At 60.9% G+C, this 19,743-nt stretch overlaps 1 protein-coding gene across 2 annotated transcripts in view; it reads right to left on the bottom strand.

Moving 5' to 3' along the window:
• Positions 1-9,908: 9,908 nt before the first annotated feature.
• The window catches only part of ASIC4 (acid sensing ion channel subunit family member 4), a 79,024-nt gene continuing 69,189 nt past the window's right edge, over positions 9,909-19,743 (bottom strand). For both annotated transcript variants that reach the window (XM_054044578.1, XM_054044577.1), the window contains exons 5-10: positions 19,329-19,385; positions 18,811-18,964; positions 16,999-17,090; positions 15,845-15,924; positions 15,168-15,272; positions 9,909-12,847 (exon numbers count right to left, since the gene is read on the bottom strand). In XM_054044578.1, coding sequence (XP_053900553.1) covers positions 12,734-12,847; positions 15,168-15,272; positions 15,845-15,924; positions 16,999-17,090; positions 18,811-18,964; positions 19,329-19,385 — 602 coding nt within the window. In that variant the 3' untranslated portion in view covers positions 9,909-12,733. The remainder of the gene's footprint in view (positions 12,848-15,167; positions 15,273-15,844; positions 15,925-16,998; positions 17,091-18,810; positions 18,965-19,328; positions 19,386-19,743) is intronic.

The following is a 19,743-nucleotide window of genomic DNA, read 5'->3' as shown; positions in this document are numbered from 1 at the left end:
CCCCCCGCCCCCCACTGTGACTTACAGGAACCCCAACTGCAAGGGCTTTGCAAAGTGAGGTTACTTAGTCCAGGTCTGAAGTCTGCCTAGCAACAGGATTTACATGAACATTTAGATGAATCTTGGGTGAAGTAATGTCATTGTCTATATGACTCTTTAAAGTTTGTGATAAACTGCTTAATGGATAAATTACCTTATGTTAATCCATGTAGTTAATTACCGGTGCGGTTTGGGAAACAGAAGGTTACATCAAAGGCCTATTGTTCATCCAAGAACTCTGTGCTGCCAGGAACTGTATGAAGGACTCTTGGACCTGATCCTTTCATCTCAGATCTGCTTGTGCTTCATCAGCAGGGCCGGCTCTAGGCACCAGCGTTCCAAACATGTGCTTGGGGCGGCTCTTCTCAAGGGGCGGCATTCCTTTTTTTTTTTTCTTCTTCTTCTTTTTTTTTTTTGCTTTAGCGGCGGCACTCCAGTTTTATTTATTTATTTATTTTTTTGCTTCAGAGGCAAAAAACCTGGAGCTTATGCTTTATCAGGGAAGGCACTGAGCTGCCAGAAGGAGATCTCAGTCTCATCTAGATCACTCTGGGTCTGAAACATTGGACTGAATCTATGGACGAATTCTAAGAGCTCTTGGAACTGCAAAGCTCCCCATCTCTACCATGACTCTGATCTCAGAACTGTTCTCATGTCTGTGTGTGTATTGATCTTTTAACCAATACTCACTCTCTTTTCTTTTATTAAAAATAATGTTTAGTTTAGTTAATAAGGATTGGCTGTAAGTGTGTATTTGGGTAAGATCTGAAATATTCATTAACCTGGGAGGTAATGTGTCCGATCCTTTGGGATTGGGAGAATGTTCTTATACGATGAATAAGATTTTCAGTATCCTCCTCATATTTGACTGGGTTGTCTGGGTGGAAGCCAAAAGGCTGGGTTGCTTTTAAGGGAACGGTGTTTTGGCTTCTGTGTAACCAGTGAGGTATTGTGGAAGCTGTTCTGTTGTTAGCTGGGTGGATCTCAGTATTAGAATAACCACCAGCTTTGGGGACTGTCTGCCCCATTCTTTGCAGTTGCCTAGTTTGGGTAACCTCAGTGTGGTCCCCCTGGCACCCCAGTCACAGGGTCTAAAGGGAAAGGGCGCTAAGGAAGAGACTTCGTTCCAGTTAGTTCCATAGTTAGCTACATGCACCAACTGAATCATAGAACCGTGGGACTGGAAGGGACCTTGAGAGATCGTCTAGTCCAGTGCCCTGCACTCGTGGCAGTACTAAGGATTATCTAGACCATCCCTGACAGGTGTTTGTCAGGAAAGGAAAGGAACGCCCTAGTCCTGCCCGGACTCAGCAATCAACTAGGAGGCCCCCGGACTCAGCAATCAACTAGGAAGGAGGGGTGAACGTGTATCTTGCTGTTAAGTAGGATCGCGCTGCCAGTGTGTCAACAAAACTCGTTAGAGTTGGTAAGGCAACCCCCATTTGTTCATGTTCTCTGTGTATATATATATATATATATATATATATATATATCTTCCTACTTTATTTTCCACTGCATGCATCCGATGAAGTGGGTTTTAGCCCATGAAAGCTTATGCCCAAATAAATGTGTTAGTCTCTAAGGTGCCACAAGGACTCCTCGTTCTTTTTGCGGATACAGACTAACGCGGCTGCTACTCTGAAGCCAGTAAAACTCCTGGGGCGCTGAAGGAACGGCTTTCCTAGTCCCTCAGCTACATAACTTCAGTCTCACCCTTACGCCATTTTTGGCAACAGTGGGATGGGGAAAGCGAAACCTTCCTGCCCAGAAGTCAGCTGGTTTATTTGAAAGGGTGGGTCTGCCTGGCGGGGATGGACTCAGCTCAGGGTCCATGTTTGTGTGTCTGTTCATGGCACCTGGAACCAAACACAGGAGGTTTATCATTAACAAACAAATCTTTACATGCAGGTTGGCAGATCACATGACCATTGTCCATCAGTTCGTGCTGTGGTGGCACCGCGGAGGCCCAGTCAGGCTCTTGCCGGGTGTCGCCCAGACCCCGGGAGACCCGGTCCCTGTACGGCCGGTGGGGATCATAGGCCACTTCCCGCTGCCGCCGGACCCCCGGCTGTGGGGAAGTTTTTGCTTTATTATGCCCCATGCAGGTTCCGGGGCGGCTGAGGAGGTGGTATGTGCTACTCAGCTTCCTGGGCCCATCAGTCATCTACCTGGACTTCAATCTCATGATTTTTAGTGAGTCTGACTCACGATTTTGAACATTTGGGGTTGGCAATACTGTATCCTCCATTCTAAAGTCAATGGGGGCTAATTTCCAATGAATGTGAAAGGGTATAAAATACATTACTCGTCCATTTCTCTTATTCCATTTACTTTCATGAGGATCCTTCTACCATTTTTAAAGACAGCGACTAAAGGATTTCTGTAAAAAGAGGTAACACAATTCCCGATACAAAACTGAAACCAAAGAAGGCTGTCTGCTAAACTTACCTAAATTTTGTAAATAAAGCTATCTCCATGCATGCTCCTTTGGACTGGTCTTTTAAAAGTTTATTTGTTAAAAAGTTCCTTGTTTTAACAGCGTTTAGATTTTTAAAATCTTAGGAAAGAAAAAAGGGTGAGGGGGAGAAAATCATTCTTGTCTCTGCTAACAAGTGCTACCCACTGTTCTGCGTAAGCTGCTTTTTCTCTAACATTAGCGTGTGTGGTTTGTACAAAGGGGGTCTGTGGTGAGGCGGCCTGGCTCCCAGCCGCCCCTGCGAGGGACGGGCCCCACCCCGGACGCTTACAGGTCCATCTAAAGCTTTCTTTACAGTTTACAAGTAAAAGTTTTTAGAGCAGTTTTCCTTTAGGCAAAATATCAAAACCCAGCGAAGGCTATTTCTAAAGGCGGCTGTAGTTGTGCACAAACTGGCGTTCCGTACAGCGTTGGTCTGTTCACGCCTTTCTTTAAAGCGCTGCATTTTTAAACAGGCCCGCGGTCAATAGCCACGCCTCTTGGCCCGTTCTGATTGGTTCAGGAAAATGCAATTTTATGATGTGGCTACAGAATAGCTTCTGATTGGCTCAGCCAAGTGGTGTGGCTTGTCCAAGCCTGGCTGTCCCAGAACTCTTGCCGTCTGACGAGTGGCCAGTGCAGGGGTGAGCTGCTGTTCTCGTCTCTCTGCCCCGTGGCCAGTGACACAGGCTCGCTGTCTTTCCTGCTGGTTTAAAACGCTCCCTGCAGCCTCTCGCGTTATCGTCTCGCTCTGTCTGTGACGGGCTGAAAGGCCTTTGCTTTTCTCCGCTGTTCGGCAGCCTCCCTCCCTTCGGGTCTGTCCAGTCCCAACCCGCTTTGGTATTTCTCAGACTTCATTTCTAAACTACCTACAGCCGTATCTTTATAACGAACTGTTAGCCTGTGCTCGTCTGAACACTTTACTCCTCAGTTTAGTAAACATGAAGACGTGTAAAAAGCAAGTGTTCGTCTGAAAATTCTCTTTTCTTCTAGCCTTTGAAATGGCTCCAACGGTGACAACCCTCCCCCCAGCACAACTCACATGCCCCATAAATAGTTTTTTTCAATTTTCAAAGTGGGTGATGGTGTCAAATTGCTGCCATCCAGTATGAGATTGGCGAGCGGGACATCAAACAAAAAGGGGGCCTGGAAACCAGTCACTTGCGATGGTGCTGAATGCTACAAACATCTTAACTCCTGGTGTGCCCATGCCTAGATTCCCACCTGCTTGGGGGAAGGAGCCCGGCCTGCCCCTTACACGCCCCCTCCTGCAGCCACTCACCCTTGGGCCCATGCTCTCTGTAGGGCATGGGGGAGGGCTCTCCTGGCCCCAGAGCGGCTGCTTCTGACCACACTCCAAGGAGCCAGGCCGTTGCTCTGCCGGGGAGCTCAGGTCTGTGCAGCCATGAGGGCTCCAGGCCCACGGGGCTGGTTTCTCCTGCTCTGTTAATTGAATTGGCTGCAGCTGGAGCCCTCACTCCAGGTGCCCGGATGCTGCTCCCTGTCCATGCCCAGCGGTGGCGGAGTGTAACCGTGCCTTTGTGGGGCACAACTGAGAACACCAAATTCAGGAGAAACTGCTGAGAAATAGGGCAGAGACACCCCAAGCCGGAGTTATTCTCCCATGAGATATATGAAACCAGCAACAAAGGTAAACTAAGCTGGGGGAAGAGGTGGAATCATAGAACTGGAAGGGACGTCAAGAGGTCACCTAGTCCAGTCCCCTGCACTCCTGGCAGGTAGATACGCTGGAGGGTAGTGATAGGGTCCAGAGTGACCTAGACAAAGTGGAGGATTGGGCCAAAAGAAATCTGATGAGGTTCAAAAAGGACAAGTGCAGAGTCCTGCACTTAGGACGGAAGAATCCCATGCACTGCTACAGACTAGGGACCGAATGGCTAGGAAGCAGTTCTGTAGAAAAGGACATAGGGGTTACAGCGGACGAGAAACTGGATATGAGTCAACAGTGTGCCCTTGTTGCCAAGAAGGCTAACGGCATTTTGGGCTGTATAAGTAGGAGCTCAAATATTTATTATGCTCAAATTAATTTGTTAATCTCTAAAGTGCCACAGGTACTCCTGTTCTTTTTATTAGTAGGAGCATTGCCAGCAGATCGAAGGAAGTGATTATTCCCCTCTATTTGGCACTGGTGAGGCCACACCTGGAGTATTGCGTCCAATTTTGGTCACCCCACTATAGAAGGGATGTGGACAAATTGGAGAGAGTCCAGCGGAGGACAACGAAAATGATTAGGGGGCTGGGGCACAGGACTTATGAGGAAAGGCTGAGGGAAGTGGGGTTATTTAGTCTGCAGAAGAGAAGAGTGAGGGGGGATTTGATAGCAGCCTTCAACTACCTGAAGGGGGTTCCAAAGAGGATGGATCTAGACTGTTCTCAGTGGTGGCAGATGACAGAACAAGGAACAATGGTCTCAAGTTGCAGTGGGGGAGGTCTAGGTTGGATATTAGGAAACACTATTTCACTAGGAGGGTGGTGACGCACTGGAATGGGTTCCCTAGGGAGGTGGTGGAATCTCCTTCCTTAGAGGTGTTTAAGGCCCGGCTTGACAAAGCCCTGGCTGGGATGATTTAGTTGGGAATTGGTCCTGCTTTGAGCAGGGGGTGGGACTAGATACCTCCTGAGGTCCCTTCCAGCCCTGCTATTCTATGATTCTATGACACTTTTTCACCACATTGGCTAACAAGAAGTCATAAAAGCAGTTTTCTTGGGCATTCCAGTCCTTGTATTACCACCAAAAACACTAGACTTAGAGATGAGTGGTTCTTTAAAACCAATCTCTTCAAATAAAAGGTTCTTCTGATCCCAAAGGACCAGCCACACACCCAGATCAATATACAACTCAGATCTTACCCAAAAATCACGCTGTTGCCAATCCTTCAGTATCTAAAATCTAATGGTTTATCTGAAAGAAAGAAAAGTGAGAGTTAAAATTTGTTAAAGGAATCAAATATATACAATAAATGCAAAGTTCTTGGTTCAGGCTGTGATGTTACACCCCATGATTCTTTATGGAAATATACTTATGAATGTATAGATGAAGTAACTGGAATATGTTTTATGCTACATACGCCATGTAACATATCGCTGTAAAGGTTATGATCTACTGAATCTATTCATCCTATTTGTATGCATGTATTATTTTTGTATCCGAAGTTATGAATATTGGCTCTGTACTTGTTTAATTTTAAGTAGTCTTAGTGAAGCAGTTGGTCAGCTCGTTGAGAAAAGACTATTCTCAGTAAGTGCCCAATCAAGAAACACTTAAGCCAACAATGAACTTGGAGACACCAATTCACATCTGGGCTTTCCCTGGAAAGTGGCCTGGCTGGTAAGGAACTCAGTCATGATAGTCCAGAGCTTTGAGCAGGAAAGCGGCTGGAGCAGGATAGAGGCACAGTGCAGATGTTTCCAGCACCTTTTATAGCTTCTGCCATGAAGTAATTCGCCACATCTTGGAGGGACTGTTCAAATTGAGTCGCCCATCGAAAGGACACAACTCACAATGGACCATGGGAGACGCCCCATCTACACTGAGTGGACTGTCCTGTGAATGTGCTGTCTGGAGTGTAGGTAATGGCTTCCTGCAATGACTGAGCAACATTGGGCATGGACAGGTGACTTGCCCATGTGACTCCAAACTCCCATCTTACACCTGTGATTTTCCACTCGCTGTGCTGAGGACTTTGTTTGAAAGGATTTCAGTGGTTCCACATCTTGTACAAGATTTGGTTCAGATATATAACAGTGGTTGCAACAATGATCTATATGGTCATATTTTAATCAGATAACATCAAATGGACGTCTTGTGCCAGCGCTCGGCCCAGCCCTGCCCGGGCCCCAGGTAGCAGCTGTTTCCTGGAGCGAACCCTGGCTGCAGGGCACGGCTCACTCACAGGTTGGGGGACCCTGGCAGACCAGGTGCCAGCTCTTGCCAAGGCTTTAGGCCTCAGCTGAGCACGGACAAAGTCATTGGTGGAAACCAACCAGTGTGTTAGCCTGGTTCTGTGGGTACGGGCCGTCTAACAATGTGTTTAGTGCTTATGAAATGCTTGTACGTGGCTGCCGGCGTCAATCTCCCGGAGAATCGCTGTGTCACAGGCGGTAAGGGAAGAGTGAAGGTTTGTTTTATGACTCTCATTAATATTTGCTTTGAAACTGTGAACCAGCCGGGAGGGATTGTCTCCTGCCCACAGCTCAATGGGCCCTTGTGGGAGAGCACGAGGCAAAGACTTTGTGAATTGTCCCTTCGCACCTGTAACCCCCAAGGAGATGACCTAGATTCCTGGGGCCCTGTCTGCTGCCAGCTCAGGGGGACCCAAGGCAAACTCAGAGTCTGCCCGGCAAACAACAGGGAGTGAGGTGCCCGTCCCAGGGAGCTCAGGAGAGGGGAGAAGCCATTTTGAGTCAGTCTGGAGCCAGCCAGGGCCAGGGCAGGACTGGCTGTGTGGGGAGTTGGGGAGTCCCAGGTCTGCAGGCAGGTTCCCCCTGAGAACTGGTCCCTAGTGACCTGAAAGCAAGACCCTCAGTTGGGCTTTTCCTTCTCCACTGATGACTCCCAGTTTGTAGAGTTTTCCTGGGAAACTTCCCCAGCCAGGCTGGGTTCGCCCCCCAGCTCCCTAGGGGAGACCAGTCACCACATGGTCAGCTCTGCTCCTGCTGCGAGTCCAGGGCTGCTGCCTGCTGGGAGTGTGTCTGGAGGCTGGGCCAGGAGACGACAGCTTGGATGTTAGTGTAGTTGTGTAACCTGCACCTTGAGCCCTGCACCCCTTTGTGGGGAGGGGAAATCCTGGGACTGAAGCAGCCTGACTCCTGCCCTTCTGCAGTGACTGAGGGGTCCAGCGTCAGCTCTGAACCTGAGGATCATTCATGGAGTTTGTGAGTGCACCATCGGACATGCATCCGACGAAGTGGGTATTCACCCACGAAAGCTCATGCTCCAATACGTCTGTTAGTCTATAAGGTGCCACAGGACTCTTTGCCACCATCTTTTAGTTAGTCAGTCAGGGAATTTGTTTTGGGGATCCCCTACTCCCTGAACTGTGTCCTCAAGCCAGGGAGTGAGGGTTTGGGGATTTTATAATCTGCTGCATATTAAACCTGTGGAGAGACTTACCACCTCCTCCCACTTGTGAGTCCTTTGGGCTGTACTGAACCAGTCAGCCACACTGCCAAACCCCTGCAGAGAAGATCTCGTGGTCATCGGTCATCAAGGGCCCCAACAAAGTACGCGTACCAATGGGACACTGATCTTACATTTGCTACCTCAGGTCACGTGACTGGGGAAAGTCACAGGTATTAGCGGCGTGGGCACCAGTGACCCTAAAAATAGTGTTTTACCCTATGTTATATTTGTCTCCTGTTTAATATAATTATTGTGTTGAATATATTATATGTGTTTGTGTTATTTCTTGGAAGTCTCCAACGATCTAGCAAGTAAGTGGGGGTTCCCTGTGGTTAGAATTTTCCTCCCAAGCTGCCCTGGTGACCCTGCCAGGAAGGAGTGAGGGGGGTGAAGACACCACCAAATAATTTCATAGGAAAAAATAAAGAAGATACACGCTGCTGAGTGGGTGGCGGGATCCACAAGAACCCAGACCTGTCCATCAACACCTGTCAGCAGATTGGCATTAAAGAAGGTGGAGCGGGGGCGCTACACACCCTTGACGAGGCTGCAGGAAAAGGCTCCTCCCACAGCTTGAATTCCGGAGGAAGGAAATAAAAACAGCTGACAAGAAAATGTTTCCTCTCCTCTGCCCTTTGGAGGCTCCCAGGGCGGAGCTACCAAACCGAAGCAGAGATCCCCAGGGTCACCCTGCGTCAGCCCTAAAAGACAGTCAGCGCTGACCGAGTGTCACCTTTTGGACCCACCGACTGTCACTCAGTTGTGTGTAGATGCGCCCTGCTTTGACCTGGAACAAACAAACTCATGCTTTTCCCTAGTTAGTAAATCCTCAGTCAGTTACTATAGGGCTGGCTCCAGGCCCTGTCTCTGGGGTGTGATCTAAGGTACAAACTGACCTGGGGCAACTGTCAGATCTCGGAGACGGGGTGTGACGGAGCAGGGAGCGCGGCAGATTTGACCTGGGAATGTTGCAGGGGGGTTGCATTGGGGATGGGGGACTTCCCTTGAAGGAAGCTACCTGAGCTGTAACCTGAGCCAGGAACGGGGGTGGGGAGAATTAACACCTTCTGCCTGGGAGACTGAACAAAGGAGAGGAGGAGCTGGGGGGAGGAGGAAGAGAGGAGCTGCAGGAGGAGTTTGGTTTTAGTTTCGGTTTGGGCTGGGTGGTGCAACACAGGGAACCCCAAGCTGGGGTCTAAGCTCCCTGAACCTCCCAGAGGGACCTAATTGAGGGGGTCAGGTCGTACCTACACGCTCTGCTTGAGACTGTGTTCCTGTCCTTAAATAAACCTGCTTTACTGGCTGGTTGAGAGTCACAGTGAATCTCAGGAAGAGGGGTGCAGGGCCCTGACTCCCCCACACTCCGCGACACGGGGAGTAACCAGAATCGTTTGTGATCTTTGGTGCCTGGCAACCAGCGATCCCGAAGCAGCTTGCTGGGTGGGCAGCTGGACGGAGAGCCCACGGGGACTGTCTGTGACGCCGGTCAGACTGTTGCAGTGCTTCGGGTGTTCACACCTGTTACTGGGCAGGTGAAATCTGTGATGGACACCCCAGTTCGGGGCGTCTGCCCAGCCTCTTGACGCTCTGCTCTGCGGCTGGCACTCACGGTCCTGCACCGCTCCAGACAGCGTGACAGTGGGCTCCCCCCGGAGCCTGTCCAGTGCCTCGGGGTGTGGGGGGGCAGAATTGTGATCAGGGTGACGGTGCTGCCCCTCGTCAGGGCCGCGTGCGTGGGTGTGTGTGTGTGTGTGTGCGTGGGGGTGTGATGGCAGTGTGTTCACGTGGCAGGAGGACAATGGGGCTCACTCCTCCCTGCACACACTCGGGGCCCCCACTGAGCTCAGCACAAGGAGGGGCCCTGGCAGCTTCCCCCCGCACATTCCTTTGTCCAGGCGAACCCGGCTTGGCAGCGTGGGGTCCCCCGGGGCACCCCCCAGGAGCCTGACACCCCCCCACACACACGTCCCAGGCTGGGCAGGGGCTGCTCTCCTGACGCGGGGCGGGGGCGCTCTCTCCCACCCAGCTGGAGCCGGCTGCCCCAGGGTGGAGCGTGGGGCGGGGAATGGGCAGGGAGCTGCTGGCTCTGGGTGGGAGCAGCTGCAGCAGCAGGCAGCCGGCACATGGGGCAGGGCCCTGATGGGCGCTGGGGCATCGGTCTCCCCCTCGCCCCACGCTCTACGGGCGCCTGGATCACCCCCCGGTGCCATCGGGGTGCTGCCCTCGCGGCCAGCCCAGCTCCACGGCAGGACACCACGCGGCGCGCCCGGCTCGGGGTCTACTTGTGCCTCTTTATTACGGAGCAGTTTGTACCTTTATAAAACGGGACTCGCGTCTCTGACATTCAGCAGAACAATGGGGTGACTGCGCCCCTCCCCTGGGACCTCGCCCCTCACGGGCACCAGGGTTGTGTGCATCTGTCTGTCCATCCGCCCCAGTGACAGCATGCGTCTCTCTGTCTGTCTGTCCCCCAGGGGCTGCATGCCTGTTGGCGTCTGTCTGTCTGTCCCCCAGGGACCGCGTGACTGTGTGAGTGGCAGGGACATGTGGCCGGGCACACACCGGGGCTGTAGCATGAGGGAGCTCAGCCTCCTGTCCTGCTTGCCAGCTTGTTGTTCCCATGGTGGGGGTCTGTCCCCCTGCACCCAGACACCCCCTTGCCAGGCCTGTGCCCAGCTCAGCTCTGACACAGCCAATCATGCGAGCGCTGGGTGCAGCCAGGAGCACAACACAGGCAGCCTGCGGCTGCAGGGCCCTGGGGCGTGGGCTGGCCGGGTGCCCACATGGGCACGTGGCTGTGTCTGAGTGCGCACCCCCTTGGGGGCACTCCTGAGAGGCCATTCCCAGGGCGCCCGGGGGTGCATTCCCTGAGCCCCAGGATTGGGCTGTACGCAGGTTCATGGCACTGTGGGCCCACGAATCCAGGCCTCGTGCAGGTCTGTCAGTGTGACCCTCGCACAGCCGGGTGCACAGCACTGTGTGTGTGCGTCCTGGGGCGCCTGTTGCCCCGTGTCTGTCTGTCCAGCCCCCCGGGGAGCGCATGGCCATGCGCGTCTGTCTGTCCAGCCCCCCAGGGAGCATGTGGCCATACGCGTCTGTCTGTCCAGGCCCCCAGGGAGCCAATGGCCGTGTGCGTCTGTCTGTCCAGCCACCCAGGGAGCCCATGGCCGTGTGCGTCTGTCTGTCCAGGCCCCTGGGGAGCGCGTGGCCGTGCAGATGCTGGGACGCGGCCTGAGGCAGTCGGGACGCTCCCAGGAGCTCAGTCTGTGCCCAGCCTGTGGCCTGTTCTGAGCCCTGGTCTCATGGGGAGGGGGTCAAGAGTCTGCTCAAGGGGGGGCCCTTCCCCCATCACCGCCCCTCCCCTCCCCACTCCCTGCAGCTGGGGGTGGGGAAGGGAACACAGGCTGGGCCTGGGGCTGAACGCGAAGGTGCTGAAGGGCTAAGAGCCCCTGCAGGGGTAGGAAGGGGGCGTCCCTCCCTTGCCCAATGCTCACACGGCGACACCCCCCTCAGACCCCAGCCACGTCCTGCTGCTGGCCCGTTACCCCAGGAGCAGAAACTGTAACTACAGCGCAAGGCGCTGCCCCCCCCCCCGGCCAGGACCCTGCTGCTGCAGTGACCCCTCAGGGCTGGGTGCTGCCCCCTCACACCTGGTGCCCCCGAGGGGCTGTGCCCTGCCCACCCCACCCACCCAGCAGCACCCCAGGGCCCGGCTGGTGCAGGCAGTGGGAGCGCCCTGGGGTGGGGGTTTGTCGGGTGACACAGGCAGCGGCTGGCAGTGCGGAGATCTGAGCTCAGGCCCGTCAGCCTGGGCTCTGCCGGTTGCTGCGATGGGGGGGGGACGCTGGGCTTGGGGCACAAACACACAGTGGGGGGTGGGGGCAGCAGCACTCAGCACCCAGGGATGGGGATGGGGGGCAGGGGCTGGGAGGGGCTGTGGGGTGCTCTGGGGGGGGGCGGTGCCCACAGGCGGTGGCAGTGCCCAGCGAAGTGCAAAGGGGAAGTAGGTCAGGCTCGGCCCTCCGGCCCCCCCACTACGGGTACCTGAGCAGGGCCTGAGACCCAGCTGTCCCCCTTCTCCCCTCCCCCCCCCCGGGCTCAAGGTGTTTTGGGCCCCGTTCCCAGACAGCGTCAGAGCCTCTGATGGGACCGGACCCTGACTCCCCCCACACCCCGGTGGGCCCTGCAGGAGCCAGGCGGCCCGGGGTGGCCACAGGCCCAGGAGACGAGTGTTACATGGAAGCAGTGGTGGGGGCGGGTGCAGAGGGGCTGGGCAGGACACACTGATCCCCGGGGGGCTACAAAGAATGAAGATGGGGGGCCGGGATGCACTGGAGGGGGCAGAAGTGGGGTCTGTGCGTGGGTGGGGCTGCACCGGAGTGGAGGTGTGGGGAGCTCGGGGAGGGGGGCTGCACCTGGGTGGGGTGCAGGACGGGGCATGCGTGGGGGTAGTTTGGGGGCAGGGGGGCGCAGGGGGGATTATGCAGCTGGCTGGTGCAGCCGGGTCAGGGGGGTGCTTGCTGCGGGGGAGGCTCTAGGGCGGCCCGAGGCTGTTCTGGGCGAGGCCCCTTCCCCACAGGATGGGAGCGACTGGGCTGCAGCCCCCCCCCGGGGGTGTGTATGGGGAGGGGGTGTTCACCCACACTGGGGGGAGGGTTCACCTCCACAGCCAAATGCAGCATTTACACGTGGTCCCTGCCCCCCCCCACGTCCCCCAGTCCCCGTACTGGGCCCGATCTCGGGCCGGGCTGTTTTCCGGCCGGTGCCGCGTCTGTCCAGTCTGGCTGCTCCCCGGGGCAGGGCCGCACGGCTCGGCTCTGCGCCGTGTGCTTCGTGCTGGGCCGACCCTGGCGCTGGCTGGATGTGGGGCTGCCGTGCTGGGCCAGTCCTGGGTCCGGGCGGGGGAGGCGAGCGGGCAGGGGTGTGGGGTCCAAAGCATCTACTGCCTCTCCGGGAGGCGCCAGGCGTGGCTGACGGGCTGGGGGGGCGGCTGGGGAGGGGAGGGGCCCGGTGCCCGTCGTGCCAGGCGCTGGCCCCGCTCTCCGTGCAGACTGTGGGGTCATGGGGCCCGTCGCGCCCGTAGTGCTGAGCCCGGCCTAGCAGGCGAAGTCCTCGAAGACGCCCTGGTGGGCGTAGCGGTGGCGGTGGTTGGGAAGGATGCTGGTGCTGTAGGCGCCCTCGGCGTGTCGGCCCAGCGTCCCGCAGGGGCTCTGCAGGGGAAGGCGAAGTCAGCGCCGCAGCCAGGGCACCCCCGCCCCCCCCAGGGAACCAGGCCTGGTGTCCCCCCCTCGAGACTCCTCCCCGCCCGCGAGGCCCGTGGGCCGGCTCTGCTGGGCCATACGTTTCCCCTCCCCCAGCCAACACCCCCCCCCGGGCGTTTCTGCGCCTCCTGCTGGCGAGGCCCTGCCCATCCCGAGAGCCCAGGCCGGGGCGAGGAGCCCGGTGCTATCCAGCCGCAGTCCAGGCCCCAGGTGGCTGTGTCAGGCCCTGGCTTCGCCACGTGTGTGTGGGGACATGGTTACAGCCCAGGGCAGGGTCTGGCCAGGCCCCATCACCTGCAGGGGCCAAACACCCCTCGCCACTAGCCTGGGCCTGGCTCCCCCTCGTTCCACCGGCTGGAGATTAAATGACCCCCCCCAGGGTCCCTGACTGCAGCCAGGCACTAGAAACACCAGCCCGTACAGAGCGACTCAGCCGGAGCTGTTTGTATCGGCCAGTAGCACCCAGGGCCAGGACCCCTCGCCCCGGCACCAGCCCCCAGGGCCGGGAGCCCTCGCCCTGGCACCAGCCCCCAGGGCCGGGACCCCTCGCCCCCGCACCAGCCCCCAGGGACGGGACCCCTCGCCCCGGCACCAGCCCCGTCCATCTCCCCTCGCGCGGGGGAACCAGTGACGCTGTAACTCCTGTCCCAGAGCTATCGCAGCAGGACCACAATCCGGGCACGACAAGGGACCTGCCGGACACCGGCCCTACCTGCCCAGCAGGGGGCAGTGCGGCCTGGTCACCGTGCTCCTGCTGTGACGGGGCGGCCACGGGCATCCCCCCGGATAGTCAGCACCAGGCCCCACACATGCCGCTCACTAGGGCGGGGTTCAGTCTGCCCCACACCGTGGGACCCTGGCGTGACTCCGCTGCCGCGCACAGAGCTCCCCCGACCGACCCCAGAGCGACAGCGCAGCCGGCCCCAGAGCCTCCCGTCCGGTAGCTCAGGCTGGGGGGTGCCGGACGAGTCTGCTGCTGCCACAGACTCCAGCCCCTGCGGGCAGGACAGCACCAGGCCCCCGGGCAGGCAGCCGGCCCCGGGCTGGTTCCCTGGGGCCCAGGAGGGGTCCCCGGGCCGTGCTGCTGGTTGCACAGACGCTAGTGTTGAGCATTTCCAAGGAGGTTTAATCACTTCGATTTTTGCACTAGGAGGAAATTAAAGTAAATCCAGCGGGTGCTGAGCCAGCGCCGCTCTGACGGCCACAGCGGGCGAATTCGCGACCCGGGCGAGCGCCGGCGCCTCAGAGCAGCGTTTCCCAGCGTCATGTCACAGGGGTTCACTGTGCTCACGGCCCGGCCCCGGGGCCTGGGCTCCGGCCTAGCGCTGCTAACGCGCCCCAAACGCAGCTGCGGGGGCCGACGCCGTGGGCCAGTCTCGGGGCCGCAGGGCCCCCTTGTAACGAGCAGACACCCCGGCCAGCACTAGGGGGCACCTGCCCAGACAGCCGGGGCGATGGGCAGGGCAGAGTGCAGCCGGTGCAGCCCCCGACCCGGGAGGTTCTTAGGAACGGGGTGGGCCAAGCCCCCGTCGGGGACAGGCTGGGGTTACTTGGGCCTAGCCCAGCACAGGGGCAGGACTAGCTGGGCCTTTCCAGCCCGAAATCTCTATGGGCTGAGACAGGGTAAAACCCAGCGTGTCTGGGGAGCGGGACCCGCTGACCGACCTGCCAGGCCCAGCCCGACGGGGCCCGGGGGGGTGCACCCAGCCTGACGGGGGGGCCAGGGGCCGTGCCCAGCCCGACGGGGCCCGGGGGGGTGCACCCAGCCTGACGGGGGGGGGCAGGGGCCGTGCCCAGCCCGACGGGGCCCGGGGGGGTGCACCCAGCCTGACGGGGGGGCCAGGGGCCGTGCCCAGCCCTACGGGGCCCGGGGGGGTGCACCCAGCCTGACGGGGGGGCCAGGGGCAGTGCCCAGCCCAATGGGGCCTCGGGGGGTGCACCCAGCCTGGTAGGGGGCCAGGGGCCGTGCCCAGCCCGACAGGGCCCCGGGGGGTGCACCCAGCCTGACGGAGGGGCCCGGGGCCATGCCCAGCCTGGCAGGGAGCCTCCTCCGGGCAGGGACCCAGCAGCGTTGACCCCAGTCCCGCGGCGCAGGGACAAGGGGTGAGAACCGTCAGCACTGCACTTACAACCTCCCCCCCTTGTATTTAGACTCCTCCCCCACCCCCGTCCCGGGCGTCTCACTGGCCCGCCCCCTTCTCCCCCCCCACACACCCCAGGTGTCGCCGGCCGGGCCCCGTTCACCACGCCCGGGGCCGGGGCCGAGTACCTGATCCTTGAGCTCCTCCAGCCCCAGCGTGGCGATGCTGCCCGATGGCTTCCTCAGGGGCGGCTTGGAGCGGCCCAGAACCCGGCTCACCTTGTCCCGGATCACCTGGGCAGGCGAGAGCGTGGGGGGGGCTGCTCAGCGCACACGTGTACAGACACGCCCAGACACACGTGTACAGACACGCCCAGACACACGTGTATAGACACCCCAGACATGTACACATGCCCAGACACACGTGTACACACACACGCCCAGACACACGTGTACAGACACCCCAGACATGTACACATGCCCAGACACACGTGTACACACACACGCCCAGACACACGTGTACACACACACGCCCAGACACACTCACACATACTCACTCAGGATGGCGGGTTGGCCCCTCCTCTGCCCAGCTCGGAGCTCCCCCCCAACTCTGCTCCCCCCCCCGGCCACCTGCTCCTTCGCAGGGCGTGATGGTGCAGAGGGGAGGTGAGCCCTGGGGAGAGCAGTGCACCCCCACCCCAGCTGGCAGAACACCAGGGGCCTGCAGGGGGCGGTGTGGAGCCCACACGCCGGGCCGAACCGTCCGGCAATGGGGGGTGAGAGACGGGTGCCCAGGGTCTGTGTGACCCCCACCGCCCCCGCCCCCGCCCCACACAGGCCTGGGAGCTGCCCGCGCTGCTGCTCACCTCATAGATATAGTCCAGGATCTCCAGGATGGTCAGGATACTGGCGCCGATGAACAGCCCCATCTGCCCCCCGATGTCCCCTGGCAGCAGAGAGGGAGCTGGTCACGGGGGATTGAGGGTTATGGGGGGAAGGGGCTGCCGGAGCCAGCCTGGCTCAGCCCTCTGCGCCCATCGGCCGGGACAGGCCCTGGGGGCAGGGCACTGCTGGGGGGCACCTGACTGACTCCCCAGAGCCACTGGAGCCAGGGGTGGGTAGGGGGAGGAGGGGAGAGCCATGGGGGGGCAGGAGGGAGAAGTGTGGGGGAGAGGGAGTCATGAGGGTTAGTGAGAGTGGGGGAGGGGGCAGTGGGAGGGTGTTGGGGAGCAGTGGGGGGAGGGGGAGCCATGGGGGGCTAGTGAGAGTGGGGGAGGGGGCAGGAGCAGGGGGCAGTGGCAGGGGGCAGTGGCAGGGTGTTGGCGAGCAGTATGGGGGAGCCGTAGGGGGGGCAGGAGGGGACAGTGGGGGGGCGTGGGAGAGGAGTGGGGTGAGGGGTTATTACAGCCAGTCGAATGCTGCCCCATGTCCCTGCCTGGCGTCTGCCCCGCCCAGGGCACCCCAGGGCCGAGCGCCCCCGTCCCTCAAGTACCCGTTGTGCTGGGCGGCTGCTCTGCCCATGGCCAGGGCGTGTGCGGGGAATGGGACACGTCAGTGCCCGCCCAGGGGGAGGTGAGAGGTTCCCTCGGGCTGTGTCCTGGGGCGACCGGGGGTAGGGGCGGGGGATGGCCCCTGGGCACCACAGTCTGGGCAGGACGGCACTGGGGGTGGAGCAGCTCATGGGCATCCAGGGGTGGGGAGATGGGGCGGGGGCACCCCCAGATGGGCGGGGTGGCACGGGGGGTGCCCAGGGCCAGGGGGCCATGAGGGGCCAGGGGCGGATGGGGTGGGGGCACCCCCGGATGGGCGGGGTGGCACAGGGGGTGCCCAGAGACAGGGGGTACCAGGGACGGGGGGATGGGGTGGGGGCACCCCCGGATGGGCGGGGTGGCACAGGGGGTGCCCAGGGACAGGGGGTACCAGGGACAGGGGGATGGGGTGGGGGCACCCCCAGATGGGCGGGGTGGCACGGGGGGTGCCCAGGGGGTGCCCAGGGGGCGCCAGGGCCCCAGTCACTCACCCAGCAGCCCCGCCAGCTCGTAGGCCTTCTTCTGCTCGATGGCCTCGTAGTTCAGCGCCTCGAAGAAAATGTCCAGCACCAGGAAGTTCTCTCTGTGGGCGGGACAAACGGGAGCAGGGGCTCGTCACGGGTACAGCAAGGGGGGGTCGGCGCGGGCACGACGTCGGGGCTCGGCACGGGCACAGCAACAGGGGGTCAGCGCGGGCACAACGTCGGGGGTTGGTGCAGGCACAGCGAGGGGGGCTCGGTGGCGGGCACAATGTCAGGGACAGGAGCGGGGGGGCTCAGCTTGGGCACTGTGGGAAGTTGTCGGGCCGTGGGGTGGGTGTGGGCCCAGGAGCACTGGGCACTATGGGGCTGGGTGCTGTAGGGCTGGGGGTGATGCTGGCTGGGGCAGGGGGCACTAGGGGACTGAGGCAGGGGGATGCTGGGGGCAGCGGGTGCTGGGGGCAGGAGGGGCGCTGGGGGGCAGGGTGAAGGGGGCACTGTGGGGTAGCAGGTGCTGGGGGCAAGGAGGGGTGCTGGGGGCAGCAGGAACCGGGGGGCAGGAAGGTGCTATGGGGCAGGGGTAACAAGGGGCAGGGGCAGGTGGGCGCTGGGGGCAGTCGGTGCTGAGGGGTAGGGGCAGAGGAGAACTATGGGGTAGCAGCTGCTGGGGGCAGAGGTAGCGGGGGCTGGGGCACGGGAAAGGGGGCACTGGGGGAGACTGGTGGGCAGCGGGCGCTCACCGGATGTAGGTTTCATTGCGGTGGTACTTGCGGGCGAGGTAGCGGGGGGCAGTGGCAGGGGGGTGCTGTGGGGCTGGGGCAGGGGGGCGCTATGGGGCAGGGGGGCGTTCACCGGATGTAGGTCTCGTTGCGGTAGTACTTGCGGGCAAGGTAGTGGAGGGCTGGGGCAGGCAGGCGCTGTGGGGCTGGGGCAGGGGGGCGCTATGGGGCAGGGGGGCGCCGGGGGCGCTCAACGGATGTAGGTCTCGTTGCAGTGGTATTTGCGGGTGAGGTAGTGGGGGGCAGTGGCAGGGGGGCGCTGTGGGGCTGGGGCAGGGGGGCGCTATGGGGCAGGGGGGTGCCGGGGGGCGCTCACCGGATGTAGGTCTCGTTGCGGTGGTACTTGCGGGCGAGGTAGTGGGGGGCAGTGGCAGGGGGGCGCTGTGGGGCTGGGGCAGGGGGGCGCTATGGGGCAGGGGGGTGCCGGGGGGCACTCACCGGATGTAGGTCTCGTTGCGGTGGTACTTGCGGGCGAGGTAGCGGGGGGCAGTGGCAGGGGGGCGCTGTGGGGCTGGGGCAGGGGGGCGCTGTGGGGTAGGGGGGCGCCGGGGGTGCTCACCGGATGTAGGTCTCGTTGCGGTGGTACTTGCGGGCGAGGTAGCGGGGGGCAGTAGCAGGGGGGCGCTGTGGGGCTGGGGCAGGGGGGCGCTGTGGGGCAGGGGGGCGCCGGGGGTGCTCACCGGATGTAGGTCTCGTTGCGGTGGTACTTGTGGGCGAGGTAGCGGGGGGCAGTGGCAGGGGGGCGCTGTGGGGCTGGGGCAGGGGGGCGCTGTGGGGCAGGGGGGCGCCGGGGGCGCTCACCGGATGTAGGTCTCGTTGCGGTGGTATTTGCGGGTGAGGTAGTGGGGGGCAGTGGCAGGGGGGCGCTGTGGGGCTGGGGCAGGGGGGCGCTATGGGGCAGGGGGGCGCTGGGGGGCGCTCACCGGATGTAGGTCTCGTTGCGGTGGTACTTGCGGGCGAGGTAGCGGGGGGCAGTAGCAGGGGGGCGCTGTGGGGCTGGGGCAGGGGGGCGCTGTGGGGTAGGGGGGCGCTGGGGGGCGCTCACCGGATGTAGGTCTCGTTGCGGTGGTACTTGCGGGCGAGGTAGCGGGCCGAGCCCTTGTTGGGGATGCGCACCATGGAGATCTCCTTGCTGTAGCGCGTCAGGTTGCAGGGCGTGGGGCAGCTGCAGCGCTCCTGGGAGTCCTCCACCGCTGCATCTGCCCGGCACACGGCAGGGCATGGGCCTCGGGCCCCACTCCCCCCCGGCTCCCAGCCGCCCCCTCCCGCAGCCCCAAAGCCCCCAGCACACTGGGTAGGGCGGGCCCCATGGCCCCGCGCGGGGCGTGTTCTCCCCACCAGCCCCTCCCCCCGGAGCCCTGGGTGCCAGCTGCCCCTCCCCCTCCCTGCAGTGCCAGCTGCCCCTCCCCCGCCATGATGCCAGTCACCCTACCCTCTTCCCGTGGTGCCAGCTGCCTCTCCCCCTCCCCGCAGTGCCAGCTGCCTCTCCCCCTCCCCGCGGCGTGGCCATTCCCTGCTGACCCTGGTGGTCCCGGGGGAGGCGCGATGCCGGGCGGCACCTACCGAGCGTCCGGTCAGCGCATTCAATGTAGACGTTGGGCGAGCAGATGGACTCGTTCCCTGGGAGAAGGAACCAGGTTAGAGATGCCCGCGGATCCCTGCCAGCCCCGGCCTGCCCCAGAGCCACTGCCAACCTCGGGTGCCTGGCTGCCCCACTACAGGGCACCCGCCTCGGCCCCCCAGGGCACCTGTTGGCCCCACAGCATCCCCTCCTCCCAGGGTGCCTCCCTTGGACCCAGGTGCCCCCTCCCCCTGGGGTGCCCTGCTCAGCCTTGGGGTCCCCCCCAGCCCCGCAGCTCCTCCTCCTGCCAGGGTAAAAACCCCTCTTCCCCCCAGCACCCGCCACCGTCTCCCTTACGTGGGACGTGGCTGTCACGGACCCCCAGGATCGGGGCCACGGCCCCAGCGTGGGGACAGG

This window comes from Malaclemys terrapin, chromosome 11 (genome assembly GCF_027887155.1).
Source record: "Malaclemys terrapin pileata isolate rMalTer1 chromosome 11, rMalTer1.hap1, whole genome shotgun sequence".
Lineage (NCBI taxonomy): Eukaryota > Metazoa > Chordata > Testudines > Emydidae > Malaclemys > Malaclemys terrapin.
This window is presented reverse-complemented; position numbering and strand designations above follow the sequence as displayed.